The sequence below is a fragment of the Cucumis melo genome, chromosome 5 (genome assembly GCF_025177605.1).
Source record: "Cucumis melo cultivar AY chromosome 5, USDA_Cmelo_AY_1.0, whole genome shotgun sequence".
Lineage (NCBI taxonomy): Eukaryota > Viridiplantae > Streptophyta > Magnoliopsida > Cucurbitales > Cucurbitaceae > Cucumis > Cucumis melo.
In genome coordinates, this window is record NC_066861.1 from 9,297,575 (window position 1) to 9,316,186 (window position 18,612).

General features: G+C 31.2%; 1 protein-coding gene across 1 annotated transcript; it reads left to right on the forward strand.

The window, feature by feature from the left end:
- The first annotated feature begins 10,530 nt into the window (after nucleotides 1-10,530).
- Nucleotides 10,531-18,331, forward strand: LOC103496954 (uncharacterized protein At1g28695-like). Its single transcript, XM_008459003.2, has 3 exons — nucleotides 10,531-10,768; nucleotides 11,305-11,709; nucleotides 17,033-18,331. Exons 1-3 carry the CDS (start codon nucleotides 10,625-10,627, stop codon nucleotides 17,546-17,548), a joined length of 1,065 nt encoding a protein of 354 aa, XP_008457225.1. The 5' UTR covers nucleotides 10,531-10,624; the 3' UTR covers nucleotides 17,549-18,331.
- The last annotated feature ends 281 nt before the right edge of the window (nucleotides 18,332-18,612 follow it).

Below are 18,612 nucleotides of genomic sequence, written 5' to 3' on the forward strand. Positions count from 1 at the left end.
CCCACTATAGTTAGTGGGTTTATCCAACTAAATGTTGGATTTTTCCACTAACGTTGGTCAAAGGATAAAACTGTTATTTGGTCAAAGTCAACATTTTGACTTTTTACAATTTTGTCCATATTGACTAATTTTGATCTTCCAAGCATGAATCTGCATTTATTTTCTCAAGATTCAAATTACATTTGAATATATTGCCGGTCAAAGTTTGACTTTTCAAAAGTCAAAAGTCAAAAGTCAACATTTTGACTATTTTCATCTTTTTCAAGCTTCCGAGTATGAATCCACATTCATATCTTTAATATTTAAATCCCATTTAAGCATAAAGCTCTATTAGAATCTAAAAATCGAAGGCTATATCACATATACTTGTTGGTTTCTCTCTCCTCTCCTATTCCAAACAATTCGACTCAATCCATCAAAGTGTTCTAAGATTATTCCATATGAACTAGCAGGGAAACCTAGTGAACCTATAAATCATGGAGTCCAAGGATTCGAGATTAATTGGCTAAATTATTTTATACCAAGCTAATAAACATTTGATATAACCACGAATAGTAAATTAATCCTTCACAGGTTGTTCATAAATTTGGCTAGGTCGAAAAGTATCGTTTTACCCCTAAAACTACATCTTTCTCCTTAAATCTCACTGATCCACTATTGAACAATTGGTTTTAAGATTTAACCTATAAACTGAATCTCTCTCGGGCCAATGAGAGGGTAGGGTCCCTTTGTTCAAGACTTGGATTCAATTCTTAAGGGAACAACCTATCTACTAATCCTAAAGCGGGTAGGAGTGAATTCCATCTTGCACCCTGTGTTCTCAACTATCCACTCGATCTTACCCCTGAAATAGGAGGCTTATTGGGTCAACGCTAATGAGTTGTCCTCATCTATGCAGATCTAAGGATAATCTCGTGTGAACAGGAGTTCATAGTTAGCTCAGGATTAAGATTAAGTTACCTAGGTCATCGATAATTGAGATAGTCAGTTTTAAACAATAAACAGCATTATAACGTAAAAGTGACTATTTCATGGTTCTGTCTTATGTAAACTTCTTACATAAGATGCCCCCACTTTCATGTCTCTACATGAACGATTCAAGATTATATCGTTTGTATTAACTACAAAGCAGGTCACATCCATAATATCTCTGAATAAGGCGTCTAACCTTTATTCATATACTATAGACTATTTAGGCTATTTACTTGAACTTAATCTATGTTTATGTCTTTACATAAAGTTCAAGTTTACTTAAAAATAGCATTGGGATCTTAGTTTGTTGGATTTAAGATTATAGTATTTAATTTCTCAATAACGACTTTGTTGAATAGAATATGATTACAAACTACGAGTTTTAGGACATAAATTCCAACAATCCAAGCAATACTTCGGCCCTTCTTTGTCCTCTTTAATTTAATTGTGACTTACTAACTTAATTTCTAAATTTGTTGCAGAATCAAATGCTGGAACTTCAATCCCAACCTACCCCAAAGGGGTTCTCAGCCACTCTCTGGGGACGAGATATGCGAGACTGTGTTGGGTAGATGACCATGCTACTCAAAAGATCTTGGTTGGGGACCCAAGCCCAAGTCCCACAAGACGGCCAATGCGAGCAGTGCCACGACCTCGACGCAATCGATGGTAGAGTTCCAATTACGGGTTGAGCTTGATAAAACTAAGCGAGCGATTGAAGAATAGAAAAGAAGACAAGATATGTTAGCTTCACAAGTGGAACAAATGAGGAAGCTTGTAGAAGACATGACTCAAGCACAGCAAGGACCACCACATGATCCCTAACTTTGTGGTACATATATATGATTTCATTATTCTTAAGTTCTTGAGATCACATTATCCAGTAATGATACACATATGTACTAAACTTAGGCAGATTTCTATCATTGTAGGTCCTGCGGTGTAGAATGGCGTACAAGGCTCGTTAGGAGACATACATTATTTTGTATGGATTTCTATGTACTTTTTTTGGAACATTTACTATTTTTTATTTGTATTATGAATTTTGTTGAAATTTTTAAACTTTGTTGTATTATGAACATTTACTATTTTTAATTTCGTAATCATATTTAAATTTTTGTTCACTTTTATATCGGTGTTTACTAATTAATTGTGAATTTTTTTTGAAATTTAATACTTCATAAATCGTACTAGAACAAAAAACGAATACGAATATTATAATTGAATAAAAAATATTTCAGAAAAAAATAAAAAATATATATTTAAAAGATTTTTCAATGCAGCACAACGTCGGGAATATGGTTTGTATTCCAACGCACCCAAGAAACATCGAGAACATGGTTCCCGATATTGCATCAAGGATAGTTATTTTTTTTTTATGCATGTAGACGTCGAACATGTGGACGTGGGGGATAAATTATCTCGAACGCACGAACATCAGAAGTGCCATCATCCGGAGACATATACTTTCGACGTCGTGTTAGTGACGCATCGGGTACCTTTCTCCCAACGCATTTCTTTCAACTCTCTTCCTAACGTCTCTTGCGAAGTCTGAAACTTATTTCTCGATGTATTTTACACATTTTCCAACATTTTTATGCGTTGAGAGTAGCCCCACTTCTTGTAGTGTAAGTAAACATAAAAAGTGTCAAAAGTGTTTTCCCAATTGAAATGTAATCTTTAAATAGACTAATTACATGCTACTATTGCATGTCGTCCAAACTTACAAAAGCCAAACACCTCACATTCCATTAATTGTTAGCGAGCTTGGTTTCATCACCATGAGCCTCCACATAACCCACTAAGAGTTAGTGGGATTATTCAACAAAATGTTGGATTTTTTCACTAACTTAGTCAAAAGGTAAAATGGTCGTTTCACAATTCAAGTCAAAGTTAGATTTTGACTTGGAATGTCAAAAGTCAACAACTTTGACAATTTCCATTATTTTCGAGCTTCCGAATATGAATTTGCATTCATCAAATATAAAACCTTTCACCATATCATTTCCAAAACTTTGCAAATATTCATCATTTACAAAACCAATATAAACAATTCCATCAAATTTTCAAGAATTCAACTCAACATCCTCTAATTAACTAACTTAGCCTAAAAGTATATTATCTCTATACATAAAGTTCAAAATGGAAACCCCCCCTACCCCCCCAATATGAACATTTCACCTAAACTCTAAACAACAACAAAGTCTCAAAAGTATACCAATCAACCCCCTCCATATGAACAATTCGAAAAACCAGCCACAAAAATATTTCCTGCATCAGAATCATAAATAAGTCGTAGATCATATGTAAAACCCAAAAAATCAACCAACTCAATCCGTACCTCATCTAACTCAGCCTGTAAGTATGGTTTTCTTGTATTAATCTATAAACATGCAAAATAAATGAAATAGTATTCATGAAAATCATTATACCTACAAAAGAAATAGTTTGATATATAACATACCGAATCTGAGATAACGATGCTTCCCCTCTTTACAATTTCTCTCATAAACTTCATGAAATAGTATCCACACTCGATGCTACCGACTTGTAGTGGACACTATAGAAACAACAAATTAGAATAACAGACTAATCTTAATTGCTATTAGTCTACAAAATACAATGAATTTAAATATTTATACTTGCCTTTACTGTTCGCCATAAAGTTTGTTTCCTGCTTTTATTAATGTTCTTTTGCGAGTGAAACATTGCTATTGCTCTGTTTTGCCAAGATAAGATTGTACATGCTTTAGAATATTGTACATGCATTAGAATTAACAGTACTACATGATACAGAAGATTAACTTACGTGTCGACCGTTACATATCTTGTAGTTGATTTGGATGTCGCCCTTAGTGAGTCAAGGTAAAACACTGTATCCTCATACACATTTATTGCAAGCAGTACCCAATGACTTTAATTATACGAAAATATAAGTACTATTTTATTGTCAATGCAATTGATAAACTAACTGAACTTACCCAGGATTAAAGGGAGCAAGAACTACTTGGTTTGCTTTTGACACCATCAATCTACTACACAAGTTTCGAATTTGAGATTCTTGTGTGTTTCTAAAAGAGATGAGGGACGAATCTACAAAGACATACTACACATTTTCTTTCGAACTAAGAACAGATGAATACAAGTACCTACAAAATATATAAACAGATACATAAATTTAGATGCAAAGAAACGAAATTGACTTACATCATATAGACCACCAATGTAAACCTTTTGACTTCGTTCATGTTACAAAGATCAATGATATCCTCTCGAAGAACAAAACTCTTTCGACTAATACAAAAAATGTCAGCAGGTTGTGGAAAAATGATGCTGAAATCTTTCTCCATTACATTCTCAACGTATCTGAGAATCGACTTTAACGCTATTGGCAAAGTTGATGTCGACTCACATACAACTTCTCTTTTCATAGGCATTTTTATTAAGTTTCTCTCCTAATTCAAGAACATCCACATTCAGTAAGACGTACATATTAGACATTCCAGTTTAATAGTGGATTACATACCTTGAAGACGTCAAACTCTGCTTCATTGATCTGCACCACCTCCTTCCCTTTCTTTTCATTCTCTTTTGATTTGTCCATCGATTCCACTTCTATTCTCTTACTCTTCTCTTCAACTTCAAACTTACTCTTCTTTTCAATCCCCTCTAACATTATTGGCCTTGAACAACTCCCATGTGCAGACAATGGTGTGTAGACAAGTTTGAGTGAATTTGTATCTCTAATTCACTAACTCGCCTTCGGAGTTCTTCATTCTCAAGTAGAATGTTCGCCTCATCTTTTGATGTTTTCTTAACTAAATGAAAGTATGTTGTCGGATTAACATATCCACCAACCCCACGCACACGACCATTGTGCTCTTTTGTACCCAATGCTTGGGTTAACACTTCATTCAAATAGTGTCTATTCACAGACGATAAATCTGTATTGTTCCGAGGGTGAGACCCCTTGTTCAAAGAACAACCTATCTAATAACCCTATAATGGGAAGGAGTGAATTCCATCTTACATTCTATTTCTCTAGCTATCCACCTAGCCTTACCTTTGAAATTGAAGGCTTATTGGGCCAAGCGCTATTGGCCTGCACCTATGCAGATCTAAGGATAATCCTGTGTGAACATGAGTTCATAGTTAGCTCAGGATTAAGATTAAGTTATTTAGGTCATCAATAATAATTGTAATAGTCAATTTTCAACAATTTTATAAACGTAAAAGTTACTACTTTATGGTTATAGTCTTATGTAAACTCTTTACATATAAGATGTTCCCACTTTCATGTCTCCACATAAACGATTCAAAATCATATCGTTTGTACTAACTATAAAACGGGCTAGTCCCCATAATAAAGGTGTCAACCTTATACATATACTATAGATTGTTTAAGCTATATACTCGAACTTGATCCATGTTATGTCTCTACATAAAGTTCAAGTTTACTCAAGATAGCATTGGGACCGTAGTTCATTGGATTCAAGACTATAGTATTTAGTTTCACTAATAATTCCTCAATAACAACTTTATTGAGAATATGATATTAAATTACAAACTAAGAGTTTTAGGCTAGATATTGCAATAGACAAGTCCCTCTAGATTTTCTATTGGCAGATCTGTTGAACATGAATGTGTTCGATTTTGGACCGTTGAATTTTATTTCTTTGTTTAAAATGCTCAATTAGTTTTTAATTTGGCTAATTAAAAAAAAAAAAAAAAAGATAGAAATTTTCACATACGGAAAAAAATGCCAAATTATTTAGGGAATCAGCGTTCCTCAAATAAAAATTTTAATTAGTCTATTGTGATTGGTACGCTGAAACAATTTGAAATATTCTGAAAGCAATAAAATAATAATTTATGGTATAGTAAGAAATAAAATACAAGTGATCTTTCTTAAAGAAATAAAATATCAATTAAATATTTGTGGATGGCTACACATTATATAATATAAAATAATTAAATTGATGTGAAAGGTCAACATATAGTTCATCTAAATTGTATTATTAAAATGTTTTGTGTTGATGATTGATCTCAGAGTCTAATTAAATAATATTTAACTACTAAAAACTACACTTTATTACTATTATTATTATTATTTATTTACTTATTAGTTAACATTTTTTTTTTGTTCATTTTTGAACAAAAGAGATTCCAAAATTTCATGCTCACGCATGAATCTTCGTAGGCCTAGGTTATACGTCTCCGTACTCAATCTTGTATTATATGTATATGTTATGAGGTACGTAGACAATTTGTTTGAGTTGGGAAGTTTTTATTTAAGTCCTTCAATTAAAATTGGAAGTTAGGTTATATTATGATTTTCATAACCTAAATAATTTTCTATTCTTGTGACTATTTTTAGATGCTTTTCAATCATTTTACTCAAATTCTCTTTTTTTTATTGCTTTTTATTTTCTTTTAGGATGTAAACATGCATTGTTCAGATTTTTAGGAAAGAGTTTTTGGTTTTTTTTTTTTGGATGATCCTTTTCAATATTTTTTAGCAACCATTTCATAAATTTGTGTGACCTTTCTAATTAATGGAGTTTTATGTCAAATTGTAGGTTAGAGTTTATTATGCATGTATATTGGTGTTGGGAATTCGATAAAAGCCTCAAGCTAGATAAAGGGATGATCATGAGTGTTCAAGGGAAACAACTATCACCAATCGTACGAAGTCTTTTGGGTGAAACAAAAAAAAATCACGAGGGTACAACTACCATATAAAATGACTATTAAACAACACATGAACTAATAATATTTGAATATATGATTTGTTGAGTTGGTTGTTGGAGATGAATGATAGAGTTGGACAATGAAGGCGATTGAGGCGATTGTCAAAGTTGGTTATCAAATGTGGTAGTTGTGTGGAGTTAGACATTGAAGGTGGTCTTTGAAGATGATTGTTAAAAGTATAGTCGTCAGACTGTGCTGCACCTTCTCCAAGATTTTGCCTCACAAGTCCAAGATGAGATGTGACTTAGGCAAAAGGACTGCTAATATCCTGGGTTGGGGTGACATCTGAAGCTTAGATAAACCTTTAACTCTCAACACTCAATTAGCTCTGCGTCCAATTGAAGCTTAATCATGTGCGTCTTAATTAAACTAACATGTTATGTGACGGACTCACAAGGTAGTTAACTCAAACTTAGCTTTATTTAGTAAACCACACATCTCAACAACATTTACAACATTTGTACGCGATAGCTTTAACTTAAGAACTTCACAACTACCTACAGTCTACAAATAGGTTATACTATGTGTTTAGACCTCTATTCTTCAAGCAACATATGCAGACAACAACAATAATGGGACGTTTGGAACTCTTGCCACTTGGGGGAGGGGGATTAATAGACAAAGCAAAGAAAAAACAACGGTAATAACAAAGCTTAATAAGTAACTTATATGCAAGATATACAAGACCTTGTAGTCTTAACATTAACCTCAATGGCTTAATCTCAACCACATATGCCTGGCTTGGCATGTGGCCAACAGAACCAATCTCACAAATGCTTCCTAAGACTTATCATCAATCTATCTTAACACCTTATACTACACTTAATGATCAACTTCGTGTATATAGTTCACTTCACTTGTGATCAACCTTACACACGCATAGGATGCCTCTACTCATATGTTTCTACATGAATATTTTGGGATCACATTGCTTGCACTAACTATAAAGTGAGCTGCATCCATAATGTCCTCAAAATAGGGCATCCAACCTTTTTCCTATACTATAGACCATTTAAACTATTACTCTAACTTGATCCATGTTTATGTCTATTCATAAAGTTCAAGTATTCATACTTTAATCAAAGAATCTTATTTATTGGATTCTGAGTTTTATCATAAGTAAATCTCTTAACAATACTTCAACAACATTTTTATTGAATAATATAATAAATTTAGAATTCAAAAATTATGAGTTTTAAGATGTAAAACCCAACAAGTATATCATCTACAGTAGTTTGTTGCTTGAGTCAACCACATGAGATAAGTCGAAGGATGTCACCTATAATGATTATTCTCAGAGTTGGTTCTTTGTAGTGGTTGGCAGGTTTGTGAAGTTGATGGTCAAACATTTAATTCAACTAAAAATGTCGGTCTCCTAAAATTTTATTGACTAAACTCAATTTAATTATCCTGTTTAGTTCACTATGTATTTTAGGGTTCACTATATAGTTTAGAGTTCATTATGTATTTTAGAATCATTAACAATTTTAACGGTGAACATAATGCAATTAGGGAAAAAATCCAAGTAAACTAAACTTGACAAGTAATAAGAATTCAAAGTAATCAATTCATGGAATTAACTTTAACTATATATGTTTAGGTCCGGAAGCTAAGATCAAAATATTTTTCTTTCAACATCAAACTATTTTCATGAAAGATTGATAATGATTCAAAGACATAGATAAAAGAAAACATTCCATCGATCCACTAAACATTTAACCTAACATATATTGAAGTTAAAGAATATCCATTAAAAAAATTATAGCTAACTTAATTACATAAGTCAATACATCAACGCCATACTAACAAGTCTTGCATTTCTGATATGTATGATAAAGTGTGTAAACCTCAAATTATTTTATTTCTAAAATCACTACTACACTTATTTAATGAGTTCTTAGTTACTTGTTCTCTCGAGTGGTTTACTTATAATACGTAATTCATTCTCTCGAATAGAATTAGACGTTAATTATAGCTTTGATTAAACGAACTAGATTTTGCAACTATATGATTTTTTTAAAGAAACATTCTACTTTATATTCAATCATGGCATGGGAAACTGAAGTACGTGATAAGGTAAAGAAATGAGAGAATGATAATGAAGGTATATTGCATCGACATTAAAAGCTTTGAACCTTTCAACCATGGAGTTTGTAGTACAGATGAAATAAAAAGAAGATATATCAATGACAAGATGAAGAGATGCGCCGAGCCTCATAATGCAATCTTTTACATTCCTTGGCTCCATAATTTATATTACAAAGTTAAGGGAATGAGATTTGATAGTCTCCTTTCTACTCTAATACTTTAAGCTTCCACTACAGTAAAGGATGACAGTGGCAAATTGGCAGAGTTTTTAGAGAAGATGAGCTCCAAAATCTATTTTCTCCAAATCTTTCACAATCTACATCATGTACGCAAAATGATCAAGTTGTCTTTTTATAAGGGTTTGAGGAGCGCAATTGTCCATGACTTTGACTTCAAAATAAAACCCTTTGATGCGCTAAGACATTGGAACGTTGAACTACTTTTGATTGGCATCGTTATGAATGTCGCTTGGTACTTAGCTGACATTCTCAATAACTTATTTTTCATCTAGCAATTTAAATCGCATGGTATCTATCACATCGTCTGGCTGGTTGACGTGAACCAGTTTCAATCGCTTAAAATAACTTTTTCATTTTACTTTATCTTTTTTCTATGAAATCCTACAATAAGACAAGAAAATTCGTGATAAACAGGTGTTTGTCTTTTGTAGCTCTTAGATTGCATAGTTCATCTTTCAATGGAATTTATTACGCATTATCTCACTTTTATCACAATTCTACTTCATATTTTATACACAAAAGTTATCATATAGCGTGGAAGGTATATATCATCTACATAGTGTAAAAGATATATAAAGTCATTTCCTTTTGTTTCTCTATAGTACACACAAACATCATAGAGACTTCTTTTAAACTTGATCTCATACATGAAGTGTTAAAATTTGTCTTGTAAATCAACTTCTTCTACTCTTTGACGCTTTTTCCGTACTAGAGGTTTCGAATTAGCATGTACCTCTTTTCTAATAGTATATCGGAAAAAATCATATACATACTATAAATAAACTATATAAAGTTCAAATTTAAATAAGTAAATTTTAATCTATGAATAAAATATCAATTATTATCAAAGTTTAAAATGTTGATACTAATAAAAGTACTAAGATCGCAATTTTACAAAAATCTCCATAGAAAAACAAATAAAATGTTGATATTAATGCATATTTCTAAAACAAAATTATAAACACAAAAAAATTAAAAAATTAAATCTGCAAATAAATATTAAATGATTTTTTAAAATAATTAAAATATTTAACGCTTATATTATATTTACTTAGAAATATTTTGTTGTTTATTTTTTCAAATGTTTCCTAGATTAATTTTTATTTTTATCATAAAACGAAAATGTTATCTCATCTCTCATATCTAATACTTGATGATGAACCTATAAAAATATGGAAGTATCGAAGAAAATATTGACATATTGATATTTTTTATTGGAGAGACAATTTAACCGACCTTAGATAATTATGGTTCAATCTTTTAATTTTGATATAAATAAATAAAGTATTAATTACTAACCAGAGGTTTTTAAAAAATAACAAAAACTTTTTAAAAGGCTGAAAAAAAAAACAAAATATAATGATCTATCTACATAATCCACGATTAAAAAAAAATTAGGAATCTTTTAACCCAAAATAAAATAAAGAATACTTGCCGCGCTCATTGACCTTAAATTAAAACAACGTAAGCTGTGAGAACTAATAATTGCGCTCACCGAAGCTTCATTCAACAAAAAATCACAAGCCGAATTCCTAAAATCCTCTCCTTCTTCTCGTTTTTCCACCGCATTTTCCATGGATTTCCCTAAGGTTTCCGCTGGAAATTATGTGATTCCATCTCTTCTCTTCGCCGGAATTCTCTTATTTTGCATTACTGCTTCCTCTGTTTTGAATCCTTTCCCTTTTATCTCCAACGGACGCCAATGCAGCCGCCCGAAGGTTCCTAATCACGTCTCAATCCTGCAATCTCATTCTCTATATCAATTTTTTTTTTTTAATTCATCGTGAAACCCTTTTGGACTAATTTTAATAGCGTAATCTTAGATTTGATTCTGTTTTGGCTCCTACTCGTGATTCGTGAAGTCACCTATCATTTTCGTGTTTTGTGCAATTTAGAATAGATTTCTTTCAATTTGCTCCGGATTAACTCTTGCTGAACAGTAATTGTGATTTCATTTATTGCTGAACATGACTAGTGATTTCATTCGGTCTTGATCAGTTTTGTTCAATTTCGAATCGATTATGTGAATTTGCTGAACATGACAAGTGATTTGATTCTGTCTTTATCATTTTTTGTGCAATTTGGAATCGATTTCTATGAATCGGTTTTGGATTACTTGTTGCTGAACATTACTAGTTATCTGATTTCTGTCCTTTTCATTTTTGTGTAATTGCAAATGAACTGTGCGAATTCATTATCGATTTTGTGTAATTTGAAATTGATTACGAATTCGCTTTGGATTCAATTTTTGCAGAATAGCACCAGCGATTATGATTCTGTTAAACCACGAGACGAGCTTGAATTGGCTCTAGCCAAAGCGTCAATGGCGAACAAGACGGTGATAATCGCCGTCGTAAACAAGGCGTACGCCAATCAAGAAACCGGGGCGGTTACGACTATGCTGGACGTGTTTCTTGATAGTTTCTGGCTTGGAGAAGGCACACGGCCTTTGGTGAAACACATCCTTCTCGTCACCGTGGATCAAACGGCTTACGACCGGTGCCAGTTCCTTCATCTGAACTGCTTCCGGCTGGTAACAGATGGCGTGGATTTCGGCGGCGAGAAGCTTTACATGTCGGAGGATTTCATCAAGATGATGTGGAGAAGGACTGAGTTTCTCTTGGAAGTCCTCAAACGGGGATACAACTTCATCTTCACGGTACGTTCTCTTCTTTCGAGCATAATTTTATCTATTTCTTTCTTTCTCCAATCGATCAATTTTTGAAAAAATAATTCCATTTTCAACTGCATCAATTTTATTAAATCAACATCAGATGCCGATAAATGTTAGTAACGCTTTCAAGTTTAACCCTACTAACCCATTCGACCATTCTCTTTTGTTTATACTCCATTTTCTTTTTCCACTGAAATTTAAATTTATGAATTTAAGAGAAAAAATAAGCAAATTATTTCAAATCGTATACTGCTTATAAAATCTATAAATTTTGGTATATTTGAAAACAAATCAATAGGATATTATTGGATAGGTTTGGTTCGTTTGTCAAACTTTTTTTTTTTTTTTGTCAAGTTTTATTTGATTGAAATTATTGAGTTTGTAAACATGTTTTAGGTTGAAATTAGTAGAGAATTAATTTAAAAGTTAAAGTTCTAATTAAATTTAGGGTTAATTAAAATTTTAAGGTCTAAGTTGAAGGTCAAAGTTCATCTTTTTTAACTCATTTATTTTAGCTATGTTACTTAAATAAAGGTACCACGGCTAAAAAATTAATATGATAAATTTTGTAGAAGAATATTTTCTTTAGTGTGACCTCAACGAACTAACTTGATTTACAAAGGAAATTTATGAAATCCAAATATTATAACTAAGAATAAGAAAATTAAGAAAATATCTTCAATGAAATCTAAACAGAAAAATATATCAAATTTATAATAATTGTTATTGCTATTACTATCTGTTTGTATAAAAATTAAACTATTACTATTTAAAAAAAAAAAAAATAGAAACTACTACTGTGATTTTGTTTATTTGATTACGTGGGGTGTTGATTCAATTTGTATTCGTTATCTAACGAATAAAACTAATATAAACTTTTGTAGTTAAGGAAAAAAGTATTAACTTAATTTAGAATTATTTTCACTTTATTATATTTAGGGCAACAATTAGGTTTCACTTAGTTTGCACCTAATTTTATTTTCTTCATTTTGTAACTCACATAAACATTTAAAAAATCCGTTTCTTAAAAATCAAAAGAAAAAAAAATCGGCACAAAAGTCTTTTACCGTTTTATTGGTTCTTGGACGAGAAAGATATAGATGTTGCCTATGATTTGCCATGTTTTTTTTTTTTTAATTTATTTTACTATATATAAGCTGGTACTATTTTTACCATTTATTTATTTAATATTTAAGGAAAATTATTAAAAATAAAATATTTTGACAATATATTTATACTTCACCTCTCTTTTTTTTTTTTTTTTTTTTTTTTGAAAAATTTTGTATTTCGCCTGTTTTTTTTTTTTTTTTTTTTTTTTACCATTAGCAATTGATTTACCTCATTTTATAATTAAAAAATGATTTTTTAGGAAAATGATTTAACTATTTGATTTATGCTTCCAATAGAAATAGTTTTACATGTCGAGCTTTGAAAGAAGATTCCTAGATATAAAACAATTAGGAAAGAGATGATCAAAAGCTTTTTATATAAATCTAAAATATTTAAATCCTATTTGATCCATCTGGATAACTATTTTAGTATTTGAATGTTGTTCGTTTCTTACTATAATTACATCGTACAACTTGTCTAAAACAAACACCAGAAAGACCCTCGAACGATTATTAAAGGAAAAAAAAAGTATATTCAACTCTAATTAATCTGTCAATTGGAAATTTCTGAACAATATTGCTAGCTAGCTGTTTTGAATTGTTAAATGTATTGAAGGGGATCTCAAAAACAAAGGAAACCCCTCCATTCATATTAAGTGCTATTTGGCAACCATGGATTTTTTAATATAATTCCTCTGCACCATCAATAATTTTGATTAGAAACTTTGAAGATTCAAAGTTATACCATGTTGGAGTTTTATTTATTTCTTTATTTTTAAAATCACGAATCTATTGTACATTAGAACAAAAAAAATTAATTTCATTGAAAATAAAATCTAAATTTATATTTAATTAAACAATCAATTTTTAAAAAATAAATTTTATCGAAATTGATTAGATACAATTTTAAAAGTTTAGATTAATCGAATATCATTTGATTTTTATATTTAATTTTAAAATAGGGATATTTTCAAAAATAACAAAATATACCTAAATTCATTGATATCTATAATTACCTTTTTTTGGTTGTTATCCATGATAATTTTCATTTGAAATATGTGTTTGTTGCAATTTATAATATACAAATTCTCTCCAAAATTGGAAAAGGAAAAATAAGTTTTTAAAATTTAGTGAATTTGAAAACACTTTCAAACAATAACAAGGATGAAATTGGTATTTACGAATTTAATTAAAAAAATAAATAAAAATCAATTAGAAACTCATTGGGCAGAGGTCACAATTATTATCATTTATTATTATTGTTCATTATTATTTGGGGAGAATGAGCCAATGATATCTTAACATCTAGAGCGATCAAAACTGAAAAAGTCTACATATACACATTGAACAAGATTTGACTTTGAAAATCTTAAATTTATTTACTAAATAAATAATAAAGTTAATATCATTCATTAGTTATGGGTATTAGTGTGTTATCAATTTATTAGATGATTTATTGCCAACGAGGGAATTTTACTTTATATTGTAGTAGCTTATTTGAATTGTTTATTAGTATAATAGTTATTGAGAGATTTGACCTCTCAAGAGATGAGATGCATATCAAGCTTACTTTACCCTAAATTTGATTGTTTTTGTTATTACAGTTTGTGCTTTTCTTATAGCTACTTGTTTTTCATGGATTGGTTTTAATTAAATATACTTTGACTTTATTGGATTGGTGGTTAAGTTTTGAATGATTTATGATTACTTTTTAGATAAACTTGTAACTCAATTTGAAAATTCTCAAAGTTGTAAACACGGTGGTGGTCAAAATAAAAGAAATGGTGTAAGAACTAGAGTAAGATGCGCAATTATACCAACTCATGGCATGAAAGATAATGATGTGAAAATAATTATCAAAAGAGTTTCCTTTGTCTTGGAAGAGTTGCTTGTTTCTCTCCTCCCAAGTGATCCATAAGAAGGCATGAATCAAATGCTATCACATGAGGTGGTTTTGCTGAGTGAAAGGATGATTGGAGAATGCATATGTGAGGGCCGCAATTGTGTCTTTGGTGAAGGCAATGTATCGACAAAGGAAATATGGAATTCCTTCCAAAACCTCTTGACAAAATTAAAATGTAAAAAAGAAAAGAAGATGATTTATTGAGTTCGGTCCATCCATACAAATGAGGCAATAATGTGGAGAAATGACCTTATAGAAATGGCGAATTTGACGTTTGTCTCTTATGTTAATGGTAGAGTGACTAATTTTCTGAAAAAAAAATAAAAAAGACTTACTTTTCATAGATAGAAATCACTCTAAATAGTAGCATGGAAGGATGCTCAATGGCATTCTCAACAAATTCCAAATTATAGACCAAGGATTTAGTTGTGAAATGTCTTTTGGTGTCGAGCTCCTAAAACCATTTATCTTTGGTCAATGAAAGGTATATAATTTGTATGTTGCCCATAAGATCAATCCAATTGGATATCTCATCATCCTTTTAAGTTTTTTCTAATGAAGACAAACCAACCATGACTAGGGTTTGCAAGATCCTATTAGTGTGTATAATCTAGGATAGAGCTCATTGAGAGCGAAGAATTTGTTCCACCTATCATCTGAAAAAGAATGTGTTTTTTTATTCATTGTCGACATTCATTCTGACTTTATCTTTAATAAGAGCCATGAAATCCAATGTCTCTCCAAGGACCCCTAGCGTAATTAGAAAATGAGAGGTTTGACCAAGATTCATGAAGGAGACACTTCATATCTAACAAAAATCACCTATTTCCAAAGAGTCTCACCCTCATGATAGTATCACCGAACCCAACCTAGCAAGAAGATCATGGTTCTTGTCAATTAATCTCTTAATACCAAGGTCACCCTAAGCATGAGAATTGGGTAACTTGTTCTATATAACAAGGTGGGAACCATGTTGAGAAATGCTCCCTCCCACAAAAAGTTCTTGATAGTTTCTCAAAATTTTGAGATTGATAGCCTAATACCTTCTCAAATGACTCAATGATGGTGAAAAGATTATTAAAAGGACCTTTACAATAATAAAAAAAATAAGATGGTATTGTCAGATCAATCTGTAGAGACTTAGCTCTAAGACAAAAACCCTTAATCCGACCACATGTGATAGCATTTAATGACAATCATAGTGAGACAATCCATAATAGTGATGAAAAAGAAAGGTGGTAAAGGATCTCCAATCTCAGACATCTTGCAGCTTTGATCTTACCCCTAGGGCATCTATTAATCAAAATCGAGACATTAGAGCAAGAAATACATCCTCTTATCTACTTACACCATGTGTCACCAAAACCCTTGGTTGTAGGTAGGAATGAGCAAGATAAACCAAAAAATCAAGTTAACCGACCAAATCGAAGTCGGTCGATCGGGGTCGATTTCAGAAAATTTCAAATCGAGAATTTCTAAAAAGTATTTCTAAAGTGTTAAATCGAACCGACCCTACAAAAACTAACCGACCAACCCTTCATTGATGTCGAGGTCCATTTGAAGAACATTTACTAAATCGACTATTGTCGGTTCAGTGACAATTCCGTCAAAAAAAGAAAAGAAAAGAAAATCGACTCCAACCGACCAATGATCATCTCTAACTTTAGGAGATAATTATCAAATACTTATCATATTAATCATCATGCTGTGCACAACAATGAAAATTATCAAATACTTAAATTAGAAATTTATTTCTAACAGATATTAATGAGTTGTTGATTAAGTTGACGAAATTGGAGATGGAGTTATATCACTTCAAAATATAATATTAAAAAAAATAATTATAAAAATAGATTTAAGTACTATTTTTTACCATATACTTTCATATTTTGTCTATATTAATCATTATACTTGTGAAATATTTATCTTGTTTTTTGTTAATAAAATTGAGACAAAAGTACATAATAAAAACTCTCTAACACAAATTTATGATTTACATTATAAGAAATTTAATGAGATTGTGATTGGAAAAGTTAAAAGAAGAAAAAAAGATGATAGACCAGGTTACTTTAAAAGTTTAAAAACCAAAATAAATCAAAATCAAAGTATGGGGAGGGAAAAATTATGAACTTTTCTCTTATATGTGACCGACCTATTTCAAATCACCAAATTTTCTGCACGAATTTAGCCCCTATTTTCTCTCTTGGGGGCCCAAGTAATAAGGCCCAATAATGATGGTCCATTATAGAAAGAAGCCCAACTAATCAGTGTTTTCATTGATTTCCCTCTTTCACAGGACACAGACGTAATGTGGCTTCGAAACCCCTTCACCAAGCTGAGCCCCAACAAAACAGAGGATCTCCAAATCAGCACCGACGGTTTCTCTGGCAACCCATTTGGGGAGGAGAATTTCATAAACACCGGATTCTACTTCGTCCGGTCAAACAACAAAACCATTTCCCTCTTCCAAAACTGGTATGATCTCAAAGACAATTCCACAGGGAAGAAAGAGCAAGATGTTCTTCTAGAGCTCATCCATGGCGGCATCATCGGGAAGCTTGGCCTCAGAGTCCGATTCCTTGACACGCTTTACTTCAGCGGTTTCTGTCAGGAAAGTCGGGATCCGAGGGAAGTGACGACGGTTCATGCAAATTGCTGCCGGAGCATCGTCGCGAAGGTCGGCGATCTCCGGGCGGTGCTTTATGACTGGAAAAAGTTTAGGGAGATGAGTTCTCATAAGGGGTTGGCGAATGCGACGGCGGAGTTTAAGTGGTCGCCGCATTCCGGGTGTTTGAATTCGTGGAGTAACTAATGCAAGTTTTGTTGAAACGTCCAAGATCCTACCGTCGGTAACCATTTAGTTTTTTGTTTTTTGGTTTTTTAAAAATAAAATTCCTTCTTCTTCTTTTTTTTTTTTTTCTCTTAAAATCATGGTTGGCATATTTCACTAATTGTTTTTTAGTCCAGTTTAAAAAACAGATTAAAAGCTATATAATTTTTTTAAGAAAACCTATAAATGTTTTCTCAATTTTTAAACTTTTGGTTTTATTTTTTAAAATAAAAGATGGATAGTAATGCAAGAACTCTAGAGGTCAAACTAATATTTGTTAGTTTAATTTTCAAAAATAAAACAAAAAATAAATTAATTGCCAAAAAATAATCTTTGGTTTTCCTTTTAAAAAAATTAGTCTATAAAAATCACCTACATATTCTTTTGTTGTTTTAATTTCAGAATTGCTTTTAAAGTTGAGGTTAAATTATGAAATTAAAAAAAAATGTAGTTTTTATATATATATTTTTTTTAAAATTGGTTAATATAAAAAACCATGAATAAGAAAATGTGATTTAAAATACCAGAAAAAAGAAATTGAAATGATTACCGACGATTTTTATTTAAAGTTTTAGTAGTTAGTGATTTGGTAGGTTGCATATAGAGTTGAGTGGGTGTCTCTTATTTCTTCTTTTGTAGTCAAGTGTTAGTGGGAGTATGAGCCATGAGGGTTTGACCTCCAACCTTGAGATGTAATAGATATCAATTTTAACGTTTTCCTCAATCTGACGAATAACTGAAGTAAATAAAAGATGTTTATAAGCATTATCACTTTATTCAACAACCTCACACAACTCTTTACGGTAAATAGAAGTTGCACTTAAAAAAGTCTAAAATTAGTCCACATTTGTATATACTTATTCCCTGCAATAATAAAATTAAAATATATTCATCGTCTAAAATCACCGTTACTTTTTCATACATTTTAGATTTGCTTGTTGAATATTGGAAGATCATTCTTCACTTCACTCATTTTTCTTCTCTTTGTCATTTATTCTTTTCATCTTTGTATTATTAATTTCTTTATATTATTACTTTTCCTTTGT